The sequence below is a fragment of the Schistocerca piceifrons genome, chromosome 3 (genome assembly GCF_021461385.2).
Source record: "Schistocerca piceifrons isolate TAMUIC-IGC-003096 chromosome 3, iqSchPice1.1, whole genome shotgun sequence".
Classification (NCBI taxonomy): domain Eukaryota; kingdom Metazoa; phylum Arthropoda; class Insecta; order Orthoptera; family Acrididae; genus Schistocerca; species Schistocerca piceifrons.
In genome coordinates, this window is record NC_060140.1 from 147,634,279 (window position 1) to 147,653,649 (window position 19,371).

Consider the following 19,371-nt stretch of genomic DNA (forward strand, 5'->3'; position numbering starts at 1 on the left):
TGGATGAATGTAGGCATCAAAAGTGAGTCAGACATGACAATTGGAAGAAGTGCATCCATTTAGCAGCTGCAAATCCCTTATAATGGATGTCTTTATAAACACAAAAGTGTGATCGACACATATTTTATTATTTAATTAGTCATACCAGGTGATTATACATCGTTATCATAATTAATGGTGTAAAGATACACACTTAAAAGTACACAAGAGGCAGACGACTGTCATTTAGGAGCCACAGCGACACTGAGGTGGGTCCTCGCAACAGAGTAGGTAACCATGCATTAGCCACGTATGGCCAATGCGGACCCAGCAGAGAACAACTGATTCCCTGCGAGAGGCCTGCATGGAAGACTTCCACACATTCATAGTCTCCTTAATGACACACAATTTGTTGTGCGTGCTGTTATGCCATTCTGTCTCCCAAAACCGGAAAACCCTGCAGTGTGAGAAAGAACGCAGGTCAGCTTCAGAGATGTCCATCTTCAGAAGTGGTTTCCGCGTTGCCTGTTTGGCCAGCCTGTCAGCAAGTTCATTGCCAGGGATTCTGACGTGTCCTGGGGTCCACACAAACACCACGGAACGGCGGGTCTGTTCCAGGGCACAGATGGACTCCTGAATGGATGCTACCAGAGGGTGGCGAGGGTAGCACTGATCGATAGCTTGTAGGCTGCTCAATGAGTCAGTACACAGGAGAAATGACTTGCCAGGGCATGAGTGGATGTACTCAAGAGCACGAGATATGCCCGCCAGCTCTGCAGTGAAAACACTGCAGCCAACTGGCAAGGAGTGCTGCTCAACATGTTCTCCATGAACATATGTGAAGACTACATGACCATCAGCCATTGAGCCATTGGTGTAAACCACTTCAGAGCCCTGGAACATGTCAAGAATCGAGAGGAAGTGACAGCAGAGAGTGGTGGGGTTAATGGAGACCTTAGGGCCATGCATAAGGTCCAGACAAAGCTGCGGCCGAGGCATACAACGTGGAGGTGTACGTGAATGGACCGCAAGTTGAGATGGTAAAGGCAAGGGCTCCAGTTCAGAGAGAAGCGACCGCACGCAAACCTCAATCATTAGCCCTGATCTGGGCTGCCGAGGCGGGAGATGGACTGCCGTGGGCGGGAAAAGGAGACGGTAATTCGGATGATCAGGGGAACTATGAATGTGTGCTGCATAACTGGCGAGCAGTTGTGCACGTCTGATCTGCAGTGGAGGGACACCAGCCTCCACCAGTACACTGGTCACTGGACTTGTCCTTAAAGCTCCTGTCACCAATCGAACCCCACAGTGGTGCACAGGGTTGAGTAAATGCAATGCTAAAGACACTGCCGAACCATAAACCACACTCCCATAGTCAATTCAGGATTGGACAAGGGCTCTGTAGAGCTGCAGCAGTGTACAGCAATCTGCACCCCAATTGGTGTTGCTCAAGCAATGGAGGGCTGCCAGCACTTCTGCTTAAGCTGACGAAGATGATGGAGCAAATTCAATCGAGTGTCGAAAACCAGTCCTAGGAATTGGCATGTCTTCACTACAGTGAGTGGATCGTTATTAAGATAAAGTGTGGGTTCCGGATGAACGGTATGATGCCGACAGAAGTGCATGACACATGACTTTGCAGCTGAAAACTGGAAGCCGTGGGCTAGAGCCCATGACTGCGACTTGTGGATGGCTCCCTGGAGGAGCCGCTCAGCAACAACAGTACTGGAGCAGCAGTACAAAATGCAGAAGTCGTCTGCATACAGAGGAGGTGAGATGGAGGGCCTGACAACTGCTGCTAGACAGCTAATGGCCACTAAAAATAGAGAGACACTCAATACAGAGTCCTGCAGGACTCCATTCTCCTGGATATGTATGAAACTATGGGAGTCACCAACTCGGACATGGAAAGTATGGAGCAACAGGAAGTTTTGGATAAAAATCAGGAGTGGTCCCCCTAGACCCCACTCATACAATGTGGCAAGAATATGAGATGGCCGAGTCATGTCGTATGCTTTACGTAAGTCAAAAAAGACAGCAATCAGGTGTTGCCATCTGGAAAAGGCTGTTCGGATGGCAGACTCAATGGACACAAGATTATCAGTCATAGAGTGACCCTGGTGGAAGTTGCCCGGACATGGAGCCAGCAAGCCACGTGACTCCAGGACCCAACCTAACCACCGACATACCATATGTTCCAGCAGCTTACAAAGAACGTTGGCGAGGCTGATGGGCCGATAGCTATCCACATCAAGCAGGTTTTTACTGGTTTTGAGCACTGGAATGATGGTGCTCTCCCACCATTGTGATGGAAAGACGCCATTGCACCAGATCCGATTGAAGATGACGAGAAGATATCGCTTGTAGTCGGATGAGAGATGTTTAATCATCTGGCTGTGGATGTGACCAGGCCCAGGAGCGGTGTTGTGGCAGTGTGCAAGGGCACTGAGGAGCTCCCACTCTGTAAATGGGGAGTTATAGGATTCACTGCAGCTTGTAGTGAATGAGAGGACGTTCCCTTGCAGCCACCGTTTGAGTGTGCGAAAGGCTGGGGGGTAATTCTCCGACACAGAGGCTCGAGCAATGTGCTTGGCAATAGCATTTGCGTCTGTACGTAACTTGCCATTTATGGTAACACCGGGGACAGCTGTTGGGGCCTGGTACCCAAAAAGATGTTCGATCTTTGCCCAGACTTGGGAAGGTGACGTGTGGCACCCAACGGTGGAGACGTATCACTCCCAACACTCCTTCTTCCGTTGTTTGATAAGGGAGTGAACACGGGCGTGGAGCCGTTTATAATCTATGTGGTGCTCCACGGAAGGGTGCCATTTATGCCTCTGTAGAGCTTGCCGACGCTCCTTAAGTGCTTCAGCAACTTCCGGTGACCACCAAGTGACTGCCATATGCCTCGGGCACCCTAAAGAGCGAGGGATTGCGTTTTCTGCCACAGAAACTATAGTGTGCTCAACCATCACACTGATGTTATTGTGTGGAGGAGATTCAGTGGTGACAGCAGAGGTGAAAGTTCCCCAGTCCGCCTTGTTCAAAGGACATCTGGGCAGGCGTCCATGTGCCTGATGCTGGGGCAGTGACAGGAAGATGGAGAAGTGGTCACTACCACACAGGTCATCATGTGCTCTCCAGTGGATAGATGGGAGAAGTCCTGGGCTGAAAATTGATAAATCAATGGCCGAGTAATACCATGAGCCACACTGAAACGTGTGGTGGCCCTAATATTTAATAGGCAGAGGTCAAATTGCGTCAGTAAAGTTTCGACATCTCTGCCTCGGCCAGTAAGCTGGTACCACCCCACAAGGGGTTATGGGTATTAAAATCTCCCAGAAGTAGGAAAGGTTTACGGAGTTGATCAATCAGTGCAGCTAATACATTCAGGGGTACTGCACCATCTGGAGGAACATATACATTGCAGACAGTTATTTCCTGCGTCCTCCTCATTTTGACAGCCACAGCTTCAAGAGGGGTTTGAAGGAGCACATGTTCACTACAGACTGAGTTTAGGACATAAATGCAAACTCCACCTGAGACTCGATTATAGGCGCTACAGTTCCTGTAATATCCCTCATAACCATGGAGGGCAGGGTCCGCGTTGCTGGGAACCACGTTTCCTGGAGGGCAATGCAGATAGCAGGTGTAAAGCTTAACAGTTGCCGTAGCTCAGCCAGTCGGTGGAAAAAACTGCCACAATTCCACTGGAGGATGACATTGTGAGACTGGGAAGGCATGGAACATTCAATGAGGCAATTTATACCTCAGAGTCACCTGCTGCCACAGATTTATTGCCTGAGCAGTCTTTACCCATTGTGTCTGAATGTCTGGTGAGATCTAGGTCCTCAGTGGACACCAAAACCTCCACCCCATCCTCAGCTGCAGGGCTTGTAGGTAGAGGTGGTGTGGGTGCCACTGCAATTTCCTTGGTCTTAGGGGTTTTCTTTTTGGATTTCTCTCGCTGCTCCTTGGGTTTCCCTGGCTGGGAGGATTTCACTGGCTCAGTCTCCAGGACTGAGGATGAACGTGAAGCTGTATGACCAGCTGCTTTTGGGCTCTTCAGCCACTGGTGGGTGTCGTCTTTCCCACTAGAAGAAACCCGGGAAGGGAGTGACCCAAGGGGCCCCTTCCTAGCGAGAGAAGCTGAAGATGACTTACGCTTCTCTGGCTTAGAAGTGGGGATGGATGTCCCCGATGGTTGGGGGGCTGTTGCTCCCGAAGTAGGTGGTGCAGGAGCAACAGGGAGAGAAGTCTTCCGGCTCTGAGAAGTGTCCTGGGTTGGCGGAGCTGATGGTGCCCGAACTGTTGTTGTGGGGGTGTAAGATGATGTCATACGCACAGGATGCAGGTGTTCAAATTTTGTCTTAGCCTCAGTGTAGGTCAGTCTGTCCAGGGTCTTGTACTCCATGATTTTCCTTTCTTTCTGGAGAATCCTGCAGTCAGGTGAGCAAGGCAAATGGTGCTCTCCACAGTTGACATAGATGGGAGGCGGGGCACATGGAGTATTGGGATGTGATGGGCATCCGCAATCTCGGCATTTGACGCTGGAAGTACAGCAGGAAGACATGTGGTTGAACTTTCAGCACCACATCAGGGGAGGGATATAGGGCTTTACATAATACTGGTAGACCATCACCTTGACCTTCTTGGGAAATGTATCACCATCAAAGGAAAGATGAAGACACCAGTGGCAACCTCATTATCCTTCAGATCCTGGTGGACACGCCAGACGAAATGTACACCTCGCTGCTCTAAATTGGCATGCAGCTCATCAGCGGACTGCAAAAGAAGGTCTCTGTGAAATATGATACCCTTGACTATACTTAAGCTCTTATGGGGTGTGATGGTTCCAGAAATATCCCCCAGCTTGTCACAAGCGAGTAACTCCCATGACTGGGCAGAGGATGCTGTTCTGATTAAGACTGACCCAGGTCTCATTTTGGACAAGCCCTCCACCTCCCCAAACGTGTCCTCTAAATGCTCAAGAAAAAACTGAGGCTTCACCGTCATGAAAGATTCCCCATCAGCTCTCGAACATACAAGGTACCGGGGCGAATAAGATCTGCTGCCATCCTTAGCCTGACATTCCTCCCATGGTGTGGCCAGGGAGGGGAATGATTTGGGGTAATACATCTGTGCGTTGAATTGAGCTCGTGATCGCTTAGAGACTGCTGTTGTTTCACCACCAGCAAGAGATGATGGATTACACTTCACCATGTGTCATCTGCCTCGATGCCACCCACTCCGACCAGGGGCTGTCCCCATGGCCGCCACACAGCCACAGCATACACAGCATAGGTCACCTGGCAGGATGGCCATTGCCGGGAGTCCTGATGCCCCAGGGGGATGGGCATCTACCCCTTGGCATATGTGGGGAGTTAACGGCGCAGGCATCAGCAGAGCAATCCCTGTGTGGTCAGGGGGCTACAACCAACAGGGTACATGGCGGCCCCACCACAACGGACTGGCTACCATGCTGGATATCAGGTGCAAAGAAGTCCATGGTCATCGTGATGCAGAAATCGGCACCCAGGAAGGTGTCCTCACCCAAGAGTTGGAGAATGGGCAGGGCTCCAATGCGACGACAAGAAAGTGGGGTAAAGATCTCAATGCACGATTGGCATGATGCACCTTGTAAGGTGCCTTTTCCCAACTGGCTCCCTCTTTGGGAAAATTTTGAAGACTGGAGGTCAAACCCTACAGGGGACCATTACATGAAGGCCGAAACATGTGAAACTCCTTTTAGTCACCTCGTACGACATGCAGGAATACCTCGGGCCTATTCTAACCCCCAGACCCACAGGGTGCATGCTTAGAGTCATCTAGTCTTCAACGCACATGCTCTGTATATATATATATATATATATATAATGGAAGGAAACATTCCACGTGGGAAAAATTATATATAAAAACAAAGATGAGGTGACTTACCGAACAAAAGCGCTGGCAGGTCGATAGATACACAAACAAACACAAACATACACACAAAATTCAAGCTTTCGCAACAAACTGTTGCCTCATCAGGAAAGAGGGAAGGAGAGGGGAAGACGAAAGGAAGTGGGTTTTAAGGGAGAGGGTAAGGAGTCATTCCAATCCCGGGAGCGGAAAGACTTACCTTAGGGGGAAAAAAGGACAGGTATACACTAGCACACACGCACATATCCATCCACACGTACAGACACAAGCAGACATATTTAAATATGTCCTTTTTTCCCACTAAGGTAAGTCTTTCCGCTCCCGGGATTGGAATGACTCCTTACCCTCTCCCTTAAAACCCATATCCTTTTGTCTTTCCTTCTCCTTCCCTCTTTCCTGACGAGGCAACCATTGGTTGCGAAAGCTAGAATTTTGTGTGTATGTTTGTGTTTGTTTGTGTGTCTATCGACCTGCCAGCGCTTTTGTTTGGTAAGTTTCATCATCTTTCTTTTTGGATTGTTGTCATGTTCATTCAGAACATCTGCACTGCTACCAAAGGATCTCTAGTACCTTTTCTTAATGTATAGCATTGCCACATTTCCTAACTGTGGTGATGTTTAAAGAAAATCAAGTCAGTAGCAGCTGGTAACACAAAGTCACAATTATCTTGCACACAGTTTATTTGCCAATCTATGTTTACTGAGACGTTTTTGCTTCTAGTATCATATACTTTCAACCCCATGTGTTTGTGCCATTAATAATGGCATAACCTGTACAAAGAATTTTTCCATTCCAATTTTCATTTACATTTCTATTTAGTTTTATACTGATGGCAACGATGGTGATCACTATTATTTTTGACTTGTGTATGGACCAACTAGGATCATGTAACAACTTTAATTCCTTTTTTGAAGCCATTTTGACTATCTTTTGACCATGACTGTCTCAAGAAATATGGAGGGTTATACCTCATCTTCAAGCTAAATGGCATTACAAAAACAAGTTGTCATTCTTCTTTCCATGTTGTTCTTTCTTCCTAGTTCTTTTCTTGTTTCTGTAAGCCATGCTATTCTCAATTACATTTTCTCTACTTATTTTTATTATCTTCATTTTAATTCCTAATTTTTAGTTGCTCTATCCCTGTTCTTCTCTGTGAGTGTTGTTATTTTAAGCCTATCATCATATGTCACATCAATACCATTACTTTGTGAGTCCCAGCTTGCCCCTTCTCACGTTTGGATCTGCCCTCTGCCCATCTCTGTCCACCGACGTACCTTACCTATCAATCAAGCATTCTCATTCCTTTCATTTGAACTAAACTAAACTAAACTCCATCCAGATAGGCCTTGGAAGGCCCAACGGTACCAACCAGCCACCGCGCTCCCAGCCGTATGTCGGTTTAAGAGAATGTAGCAGCAACTACTCAATCAAGTAGCTCCTCAGTTTGTGCCTCACAAAGGCTGAGTGCACCCCGCTTGCCGACAGCACTCGGCAGACCAGATATAGCCACCCATATAGGTGTTAGCCCAGCCCAACAGCGCTTAACTTTGGTGATCTGACGGGAACCAGTGTTACCACTGCGGCAATGCCGTTGGCTCCTTTCATTTGAGCAAATACAGAAAAAATCCAGTCTCTCAAATTTTTCCTGTTTTATTGCCTAGAACACAATGGATACCTATCTCATAATTAGCCTTTTTGAGAGAAAAATCTCATTTTTGTCTGCAACACTTCTGTCCACAAAGTTTCTCATTTGTTCATGTTCAGTTAGTGTGTAATGCTAACCTAACCAGTCCTAGAAAATTATATTATCCAGTCACAGACATGCATGAACTTCCTCTTTACCCCTAAATTATTTCTTTTCAGTCCTAAATTCCAACATCCCAACTCCCACACTGAATCGCTCACTTTCCAGTAATGAGACTAACAAGCACAGTGTCATCTCAAGTTCTCCCAGAGTATTTCTCACTTGCAGAATTTCTAATGCTTAGAATTCTTGCCTGAAGATGGCAACGAGTCTGTCAAAATGTCATGGAGAACTTACGGCATGACCTTTGCAGACACCGGGAAATACTACAAGTTAACAAGCACAATTGCACAACAAAGAAACTACCTAACACGAAAACTTCACAATCTCATCTTGGAGTTCTACTACCCACAATCACAACAGCCTACCTGTCTCTCATGGATACCAATCCCTTATTGCTGGACTGCTACATTTACTACACTCCAACAGAGTTCCTCTGTCAATCAAAAATTAGAACCCAAACAGATACTAAGTAACTCATGAAAACTGTTTTCAAAAAATTTCAACTCCACAGATGTTTTAATTCTCTATGAAGCACTCACCCTTAACCTCATAATGAATTTCCATCTATTTATTCTAATCAAAGACTCAATCTCTTCCACACAGTTCCCACATTTTAGTCAATTCTCTTTCACACAGTTCCCTTATTTTAGTCAATTCTCTTTCACACAGTTCTCACATTTTAGTCAATTCTTCGCAATCATTCAAACAAATCTGAACTTTAATCTCTGCCTCATTAAGTTTGCATGTCCATCCAACTAACAGCCTCCCCTTCTCCCACGCAACTATACTTTGGCAGCCTACCAAGTACTTCTAACTTGCTGCTCTTCCCTGGATCCCTAACCAATAGACCAACCTCACATCTGCAAAAATAGCTGTTACTCACCATTCAAAACAGTGCCGAAGTAGAACATTCTTACTGAACACGGAGGTTCTGTGCTGGCTATCATACACATTTATCTATAGCCCAGCTACAGTAACCACATCCAAAGAGTCACTTTTGAATTCACCCAGCACTAGAACTTCTCTCTTAGAACTCATTTCTTCCTCACTTTTACCATTCCCCACATTTTCACTCTCTATATGCTTCCTAGGATCAAGAAAACTAAAACACTCGGGAGTCCTAAGGTGACTGGAGAAAGGATCTCTGTCATTGTGGATCAAAACCTTCAACCCACTGGCAGCAAGCTACCACTTTGAATCAAAGACAGGAGCAATTCCTTCAGTGGCTCTGCATAGCTCAGAAGATCTTATCTCAGAATCTTCATTTTTAAGGATAAGTTATTTTACCAGCAACAGTAATCTATATATATAAAACAAAGTCGGGTTTGTTACAACACTTATAACTCGAGATCTGCTGGACCAATTTTCATGGTTTTTGATTTGTTGGATTTGTCTCCGCCCCGAATAGCAGAATACATCTTAAAAATAATGAAAAATTGACAAATAAAAATTTTCATGGTTTTTGATTTGTTGGATTTGTCTCCACCCCGAATAGCAGAATACATCTTAAAAATAATGAAAAATTGACGAATACTTGAAAAATGCGTTATTTTCCCTAAAAGTTCTTTAGTACAGAGCTGTCAAATTTTTTTGTCAAAATCTGTAAGTAATGATTGACATTTATGCATGCGTTCATAAACTATTTAAAATGGATGAATAAACTATTATGTGTATTTTTTTTAAAAAAGATTGAAAAATATTACGCGTGCGTTCAGAAATGTGTAATGAATACTTAATCATTTCAATAAATGCTCATTTGTTCATTACATGTCAAAGATTTGTTGTCCAATCCTGTCAAATACTGCAACAACTATTTATGTGTGCGTTCAGAAATTTATTTTGTGTAAAATGTCTCGAAAGTTCAGGTAGGTACTGTTATATTTGTTTGTTTTAGACATTAATTTGTGTAAATTATTTATTAAATTAATTAAAGATTTATTCTACAGGTTAACAAAAGTGTAAATGTCTTTTCATAGGTTGTCTATGATTTTTCTTGATAAGCTATTGTCTACGTCTCGATTGTTTTATGTGGTTTTGTGTGAGTGCATTTTCAGTATTACTATTAATAAAAAGGCCGTGTCCTAGAAGATCTAATCTTTCCCAGCGGAGCCGTAATGCAATTAGGCAACGGAATATCGCGAGTCAATTATCTGACGAAGAACGAGAAATTGCCCGAGAAGAGCGCCGCGTTAGGATGGAGCAAAGAAGGGCCTTAATTCGTGCTTCTCAAACACAAGAGCAAAGAGAGGCAGCCCGTGAAACGGCTAGATTAGAAACGAGAAATCGTCGAGCTTATCGTACAGATGAACAGAGGAATAATCTTCGAAGTGCAAGAAGAAATGATTCAAGTATTGATTTGAATCGAGCAGCGTTTCGATATGATTGCACCATCGACTACAGCTTGCATCATTTAGTTTGCATTGGTCCAATGGACGTTGTTTGCCAGCATTGTGGCGCACTGAAGTTTGCTGGTGAAATGCCTGGTTTGTGCTGCCTTAGTGGTAAAGTGACATTGCCATTAGTGGTCCCGCCACCAGAGCCATTGCGTTCCCTGCTTTATGGCGAAACACTAAAATCACGACATTTTCTAGCGAACACTCAAAAATACAATGACTTCATTTGGGGCGGAAATTATCGAAGAACACGGATATAATCTGACATTTAAGGTAATTTACGTTAAAAACTTTATTTTCTATGATTGTAAAAAAAATTTGGAATGTAGTTTGTTAGATTTCTGTATTTGTCTCTAAAATAAAAATGGTATGAATATAATGGAAGGAAACATTCCACGTGGGAAAAATTATATATAAAAACAAAGATGAGGTGACTTACCGAACAAAAGTGCTGGCAGGTCGATAGACACACAAACAAACACAAACACACACACAAAATTCAAGCTTTCGCAACAAACTGTTGCCTCATCAGGAAAGAGGGAAGGAGAGGGGAAGACGAAAGGAAGTGGGTTTTAAGGGAGAGGGTAAGGAGTCATTCCAATCGCGGGAGCGGAAAGACTTACCTTAGGGGGAAAAAAGGACAGGTATACACTCGCACACACGCACATATCCATCCACACATACAGACACAAGCAGACATATTTAAAGACAAAGAGTTTGGGCAGAGATGTCAGTCGAGGCAGAAGTGTAGAGGCAAAGAAGTTGTTGAAAGACAGGTGAGGTATGAGTGGCGGCAACTTGAAATTAGCGGAGATTGAGGCCTGGCGGATGACGAGAAGAGAGGATATACTGAAGGGCAAGTTCCCATCTCCGGAGTTCGGATAGGTTGGTGTTGGTGGGAAGTATCCAGATAACCCGGACGGTGTAACACTGTGCCAAGATGTGCTGGCTGTGCACCAAGGCATGTTTAGCCACAGGGTGATCCTCATTACCAACAAACACTGTCTGCCTGTGTCCATTCATGCGAATGGACAGTTTGTTGCTGGTCATTCCCACATAGAATGCATCACAGTGTAGGCAGGTCAGTTGGTAAATCACGTGGGTGCTTTCACACGTGGCTCTGCCTCTGATCGTGTACACCTTCCGGGTTACAGGACTGGAGTAGGTGGTGGTGGGAGGGTGCATGGGACAGGTTTTGCATCGGGGGCGGTTACAAGGATAGGAGCCTATGAAATCCCCAAACCACCTTCCCTACCCTCTGGCTCCTATCCTTGTAACCGCCCCCGATGCAAAACCTGTCCCATGCACCCTCCCACCACCACCTACTCCAGTCCTGTAACCCGGAAGGTGTACACGATCAGAGGCAGAGCCACGTGTGAAAGCACCCACGTGATTTACCAACTGACCTGCCTACACTGTGATGCATTCTATGTGGGAATGACCAGCAACAAACTGTCTATTCGCATGAATGGACACAGGCAGACAGTGTTTGTTGGTAATGAGGATCACCCTGTGGCTAAACATGCCTTGGTGCACAGCCAGCACATCTTGGCACAGTGTTACACCGTCCGGGTTATCTGGATACTTCCCACCAACACCAACCTATCCGAACTCCGGAGATGGGAACTTGCCCTTCAGTATATCCTCTCTTCTCGTCATCCGCCAGGCCTCAATCTCCGCTAATTTCAAGTTGCCGCCACTCATACCTCACCTGTCTTTCAACAACTTCTTTGCCTCTACACTTCTGCCTCGACTGACATCTCTGCCCAAACTCTTTGTCTTTAAATATGTCTGTTTGTGTCTGTATGTGTGGATGGATATGTGCGTGTGTGCGAGTGTATACCTGTCCTTTTTTCCCCCTAAGGTAAGTCTTTCCGCTCCCGGGATTGGAATGACTCCTTACCCTCTCCCTTAAAACCCACTTCCTTTCGTCTTCCCCTCTCCTTCCCTCTTTCCTGATGAGGCAACAGTTTGTTGCGAAAGCTTGAATTTTGTGTGTGTGTTTGTGTTTGTTTGTGTGTCTATCGACCTGCCAGCACTTTTGTTCGGTAAGTCACCTCATCATAAAAATGGTATGTTATTATTTGAAAAAAAAAGTGTTTGTAAATCTAACTATAACTATGGCTTTGAATTTACAGATTCAAGGCCAGATTTGCCATCGCATTGGATCATTACAACCTATTGAAGGTGCACAGCACAAATTCTTGCAAATATACTTCATGGGCAATATGGAAGAACAACTTGACCGGCGTCAAGGGATCAACACAGCTACGAAAAGAGCAATTCTCCAAGATTTGCAGCAAATGCTTCATGAACATCATGCATTGGTCAGGCTGTTCAAGACTGCTTTAGAGCGCATGCCAAGTGATGACTATAAAGTTGTAATCAGAGCAGATAAAAGACCAGCTGGAACACATGAACGCACATTTAATGCTCCAACAATCGATGAAGTGGCAATCCTGATTGTTGGTGAAAACTTGGAAACACGTGATATTGTGCTTACACGACGCAATACTGGGCAACTACAAAGAATATATGAAACACACCGTTCATATGACGCGTTACAATACCCGCTGATGTTTTGGCAAGGAGACGATGGATATCACTTTAATATCAAAATGATTAATCCATTGAATGGTAAGATCAATATCATTGTTTTCATTTTAACTTGATATACATTTTATTCTGTTTGCTTTTGGTACACAAAAAAAGTTGTCACTCCTAATTTAGTAGAGAGTAGCTGTAAGAGTCGTTAACCTATTAGGGGTTCTAAAATACAATTTTTACTGTATTTGTTTCAGGTGAGGAAACTACCAAGAAGGTTAGTTCGATGAATTATTATGCATATCGTTTGATGATTCGTGAAAATTCTGACAATTATTTGTTGCGATTTCGTCGACTGCTTCAACAATACTGCGTTGACATGTACGTTAAAATCGAAACGGAGCACCTGACTTTCATCCGGTTGAATCAAGCTAAATTGCGTTCAGACGAGTATATTCATTTACGCGATGCAATAAGCACAGAAGGAGATTCAGAAAATGTTGGTCGATTGACTATTTTACCAGCTACATACACAGGTAGCCCACGTCATATGCATGAATATGCGCAAGATGCAATGATATATGTTCGTCATTATGGTCGGCCAGATCTATTCATTACATTTACATGTAATCCGAAATGGATGGAAATTATTCAATTGCTGCTTCCCAGACAAACATCAAGTGATCGACACGACATCACCGCACGGGTTTTCAAGCAAAAAATTCGGTCACTAATAAATTACATTGTTAAGCAACACGTCTTTGGGATTACTCGATGCTGGATGTATTCAGTCGAATGGCAAAAACGAGGCCTACCGCATGCTCACATTCTAATTTGGTTAGTAGACAGAATTCGGCCAGATCAAATAGATGACATCATATGTGCGGAGATTCCTGCTCCTGAAACCGATCCAGACCTACATGATGTTGTAATCACGAATATGATTCATGGACCATGTGGCACTATCAACCGCTAATCACCGTGCATGGTCGACGGCAAGTGTTCCAAACGGTATCCGCGAAAATTCACGGCAGAGACCATTACAGGCAACGATGGTTATCCATTGTATCGGCGTCGATCGCCCGATGATAATGGTAGAACTATCACAACTAAAGTGAAAGGAAATGATTTCATAGTTGACAACAGTTGGATTGTTCCATATTCGCCACTTCTTTCCAAAACATTCAAGGCACATTGTAATGTTGAGTATTGCAATTCGGTCAAATCTATTAAATACATTTGCAAATATGTCACGAAAGGGAGCGACATGGCAGTTTTTGGTATCCAAACATCCAATATCAACGATGAAATCACGCGCTATCAAGTTGGTAGATATGTGAACTGCAATGAAGCAATTTGGCGTATATTCTCATTCCCTATTCACGAACGTTATCCCACTGTTGTACATTTGGGCGTGCATCTAGAGAATGGTCAGAGAGTATATTTCACAGCGTCGAATGCTGCTCAATGTGCCGAAACACCTCCAGCGACAACACTGACCAGTTTCTTTGCGATTTGTCAAAACGATCCATTCGCACGAACGTTGCTTTACTCTGAAATGCCACGTTATTACACTTGGAACGCTACATCGAAGAAATTTCAACGTCGGAAGCAAGGCAATGCAGTTCCTGGTCATCCAGATATGCATTCTGCTGATGCTCTTGGTCGTATTTACACAGTTCATCCGAAGAATGATGAATGTTTCTATTTGCAGTTGTTGCTGGTACATGTTCGAGGGCCAACATCATTTGAATCACTACGAACTGTTAATGGTATAGTGTGCCCCACATTTCGTGCAGCATGTCAAGAGCTGAATTTGCTTGAAAACGATACTCATTGGGACACGACAATCGCTGAAGCAATTATTTCTGCATCTCCAAGTCAGATACGCACATTATTTGCTATCATCATTTCGACATGCTTCCCATCGAACCCACGTGACCTGTGGAACAAATACAAAGATAACATGTCAGAAGACATTTTATATCGAATTCGTGTCAGCTCAAGAAATCCCGATCTTGAGGCGAATGAGGAGATGCATAACCAGGCTTTGCTCTTGATCGAAGATATGTGTTACCTCATGTGCGGCAGTTTGTTAGTTAGGTTAGGAATGCCAGCGCCAGATCGCGGAATGAATGACGCATTTAATAGAGAATTGGAACGTGAACGTGAATATGATCCACATGAACTAATCCAATCAGTTCAAACGAATGTACCACTGTTGGATCCTAAGCAGAAGGAAGTCTATGATACACTGATTAATGCAATTGATGATGGAAATGGTGGCTTATTTTTTTTGGATGCCCCCGGTGGAACTGGGAAGACATTCCTCAAGTCATTGATTTTGGCCACTGTATGTGCGAGATCCGAAATTGCGGTAGCAATTGCTTCTTCTGGAATAGCGGCCACATTGTTAGATGGATGCCGTACGGCTCACTCAGCGTTAAAATTGCCATTAAACCTTCAAACTACTGAACAACCGACATGTAACATTTCGAAACACTCCGCAATGGCCAAAGTTTTAGTAGCATCAAAAATCATCATATGGGACGAATGCACAATGGCGCACAAACACGCATTGGAAGCACTAGACCGAACATTAAAAGATTTGCGCAATGACTCGAGAAGTTTTGGTGGTTCAATGATTTTATTATCTGGCAATTTCTGACAAACACTACCATTAATTCCAAGATCTACTGCTGCCGACAAAATAAACGCTTGCCTCAAAGCATCAAATCTGTGGCGATATGTAAACAAACTTCAACTGTCTGTAAATATGAGAGTTGCATTGTTGAACGATCTATCTGCTGATGATTTCTCGAAGCAATTGCTGACTATCGGTAATGGCCGTGTTCCTGTTGACGAATCGAGCGGTTTGATTTCATTTCCTCCAAATTTTTGCAATTTCGTCTCATCAAAAGATGAGCTTATCAACAAAGTATTTCTGGATATCATTGCTAACCACAAAAATACTAAATGGTTAAGTGAGCGAGCAATTTTGGCAGCTAAAAATAAAGATGTAGATGACCTCAATTTTATAATTCAAAATCAAATCGTAGGTACTCTGTATTCATTCAAATCTATCAACTGTGTAACAAACGAAGAAGAAGCCACTAATTATCCAACTGAATTTTTGAACTCCTTGGATGTGCCTGGTTTACCACCGCACAATTTACAACTGAAGGTTGGCTCGGTAGTCATCATGCTTAGAAATTTAAACCAACCAAAACTGTGCAATGGAACGCGTTTGGTGATAAGAAAACTGATGAGCAATGTGATTCACGCATCGATACTTAAAGGAAAATTTAAAGATGAGGAAGTTATTATTCCAAGGATTCCGATGATCCCAACAGATATGCCCTTTGAGTTTAAACGAATTCAATTCCCGATTCGTCTTGCCTTCGCCATGACGATCAACAAATCACAGGGCCAATCCTCGACTATTTGTGGCCTCAATCTAGAAAATGCGTGTTTTTCTCATGGTCAATTGTACGTGGCATGCTCACGTGTCGGCAAATCATCCGCATTATTTGTTCTTGCGCCTGACCAAAAAACAAAGAATGTCATTTACCACAAGGTGCTTGAATGAAAATCCGCTTAATGAATTAATCAGAGTGTATCCCAACCTGCACAACATAGTTTTCAATGATTTTTTTCTGACATGTGTTTGAAAAACTTAATTATTATTATTTTTTTAATTTTTATTCTCATTCTGTATGTATTCATCATCATTCATCAAAATAAAATACTTTTATATTTCTATCTATATTAATATTATTTTGTATCACTGTATTACGTTCATCAAAGCCTAAATTAGTTCAGCTAAAAGGTAACACGACATTCATTGACTGTTAGGCGGTACGAAGTTCACCGGGTCAGCTAGTATTCTAAATATTTATGTGTACAAATATGTTAACAACTGAATCATTTTAATCAATGAGAAACATAAAGGCAGTATCCTTCTTGGAAAAAGTAACTTAGCCTGTTAACAACTTTATCTTTCCCTTTGCCATCAAATCTGATGGACATTAAATTGATTTATATGTAAACTGTTATTGAAGTATAATTAAAAACTTTAGTCAACATGAATGGAGCTGTGATAACTCTGAATTCAGAAATTAGAGAGAGAGAGAGAGAGAGAGAGAGAATAGTTAAGAAACCTAAAAATGACCCTGCACCAACCCTTTCCATCACTTCTGAAATTATGCTACTGATACATTTAAGGTCAACATGTTAAGAAGTGAAGATCAAACTGCAAAATGGCATTTCCTTCTTTTTCACAGTGCAATCCCAACACTATACTTACAAAACGAGCCCGGGGAAAGTTGTCTTCCTGTCATGGCCACAACCAGTTTCCTACAGGAGGAGTAACAAGTCCCAGTACAATGCTTGAAATAAGATTAACACTGTGGTTATCAAACAACTGATACCCACTTATGTGCTTCACACCAGGGCCAGGATGTTCCACCACAATTCCAGTCCGTTCATCGAGACCTGGAGCAAAACATGTTAACAAACTGTGTAACAACTGGACTTGATAAACAACTAATGTAGATACTATGGAATCAGATGTGTTACTGATATACCAAACACTTCAAACTAATTTTTACTGACACATAAAACAATAAAATATATAAGAGAAATTTTAAAAATCTTTATTCAAACTGATTACTAAATTTCTCCTGAATTTTAGCATCCAGTAATATAGAGTCCTTCACAAGGGAAGCAGAATATAATACTTGAGAATCATCTATACAGATTGAAATTAGTAGAGACAGGATTATATGCATTTGCATATTTGGCTCCTGTTCACCGGTTATTGCATATTTTAACTAAAAACTAGTGACGATGCATATTTTTGCTCTATGTTTACAAAATTTTAAAAATTTTGATGTGTGGTCTATAGCTCGATCTAGTTTCAAAGTCTCTTAGATTGACCGTGACATAGAACTTCATGCAATCACCAATTGAGAGGCCACTGCCTAGTGAAATCACTACAGAAGATGAACAGGAACAGGCAGACAGAGTCAACACTCCTGCACCCTCGCACCTAGTTAATCCCCTCCACTGTCATACCACACGCGTCTGTAACAATTAAACTACGCAAGCTTTTAGTTACATGTCCATTGTTTCAGTTTAGCACACAGTTGAACGTGTTTACAACATGTAGTGTGTAACGTGTTGTGCGCCATGCCACCTGAAAAAAGAAACATCATTTTGTGGATAGCTGACCATCCTGGAACATTTACATATGACAGAATTGTTTTATATTGTCAAGTTTGCGAGAGAAACATTTTCTGCAAAAAAAGGTTTCAAATAGACCTACAAGTCAAGACAAGTCTTCATATCATAGGAATGCAGAAGAAAGGACCACAACAACAACTTCTGACAGCAGCAAGTTGCAGTAGCACCAATTTGTCCAAAGGTAACTGAAAAGGCGGTTTAACAAGGATCTAAGTGAAGAATTCATTGCAAGCAATATTCCTCTTCACAAACCTACAAACCCTATCCTCAAAAGTTTCCTGTGCAAATATTGCTTAAACCAAGTGTACCAGATGAATCAACATTGTGTAAAAATTACATACTGGCAATTTACATAAATGTCCTGCATGAAATATGCAATGAATTCAAGGACAGCATTATCTGGATTTTAGTTGACAAAACTACAGACAATTATGGCCATTACATTGCAAATTTAACTGTTGGTGCTTTAAAAGAAGAGCCTCCTTCCTATTTTGTGGCCTGCAAAGAACTTGAAAAAGTAAATCATTCTACGATCATCAGATTTGTGAATGAGAGTATTAGAAAAATATTTCCAGAATCTTCTGCAGATGAAAGGGTGTTTGTGCTTATTTGAGATGCTGCTTCCTACATGATCAAAGCAGAAAAAGCCCTCTGAGTATTTTATCCCAATTTCATTCATGTGATGTGGTTTGCTAATGGAGTATATTACCATGCTGAAGACATACGTTTCACATTTGTGAATGTAAATAAACCGTTTTCATCCACAAAGAATGAATTTCTAAATGCTCCTGCTCACATCAAGACCTACAAAGAAAAACTACCAAATGCGCTTTGACCTCCCAAACCAGTGAACACTTGTTGGGGTACGTGGTTCTACGCTATGTTGTTTTACAATGAACATTTTGAGGCCATTAGAGGGGCAGTAAATGACTTCGATAGTGCAGAGGCTTCAGCAGCTTGCCAGTGCCAGGAAGTTTTTAATGATTCTGGTATTAAAAAAAAGACATTGCTGTGATTAGCACTCATTTTTCCCATATACCTGCAAGTATTAAAAAGCTTGAAACTCAAGGTTTGGCAATGAATGAATATATTCAGGTAATCAATAAAATTATTCTTGTGAACTCCTCATTGCTGGAGGTGTTCCCAAGAAAACTTAGAGAAAAGTTTGAAAACATTTTAAACAATATCCCAGGCTTTGAACCCTTGTGCCAAATTGATAGTTTTATTAATTGGACGGGTGAACTTTTACCAGAAACGATTATGTGCCGACCCAAATTCGAATACTACCCAGTTACCTCAGTTGATGCAGAATGGTCCTTTTGTGCTTATAAAAATGATTTGAGTGATCGAAGGCACAATCTTACCTATTAACTTTTAGAACAGTACTTGGTAGTTTATGTTTACAATAGTAGAAAAATGTAAAAAAATTTTAAATGAGGCTTTGGTCCAACAGTATTAATTAAAAGTTGACGCTGTTCAAAA

At 42.7% G+C, this 19,371-nt stretch overlaps 1 protein-coding gene across 4 annotated transcripts in view; it reads right to left on the reverse strand.

The window, feature by feature from the left end:
* Nucleotides 1-19,371, reverse strand: part of LOC124789399 (transmembrane protein 19) — a 106,620-nt gene that overhangs the window by 25,524 nt on the left and 61,725 nt on the right. For all 4 annotated transcript variants that reach the window (XM_047256736.1, XM_047256734.1, XM_047256737.1 and 1 more), the window contains exon 7: nt 16,952-17,139. In XM_047256736.1, coding sequence (XP_047112692.1) covers nt 16,982-17,139 — 158 coding nt within the window. In that variant the 3' untranslated portion in view covers nt 16,952-16,981. The remainder of the gene's footprint in view (nt 1-16,951; nt 17,140-19,371) is intronic.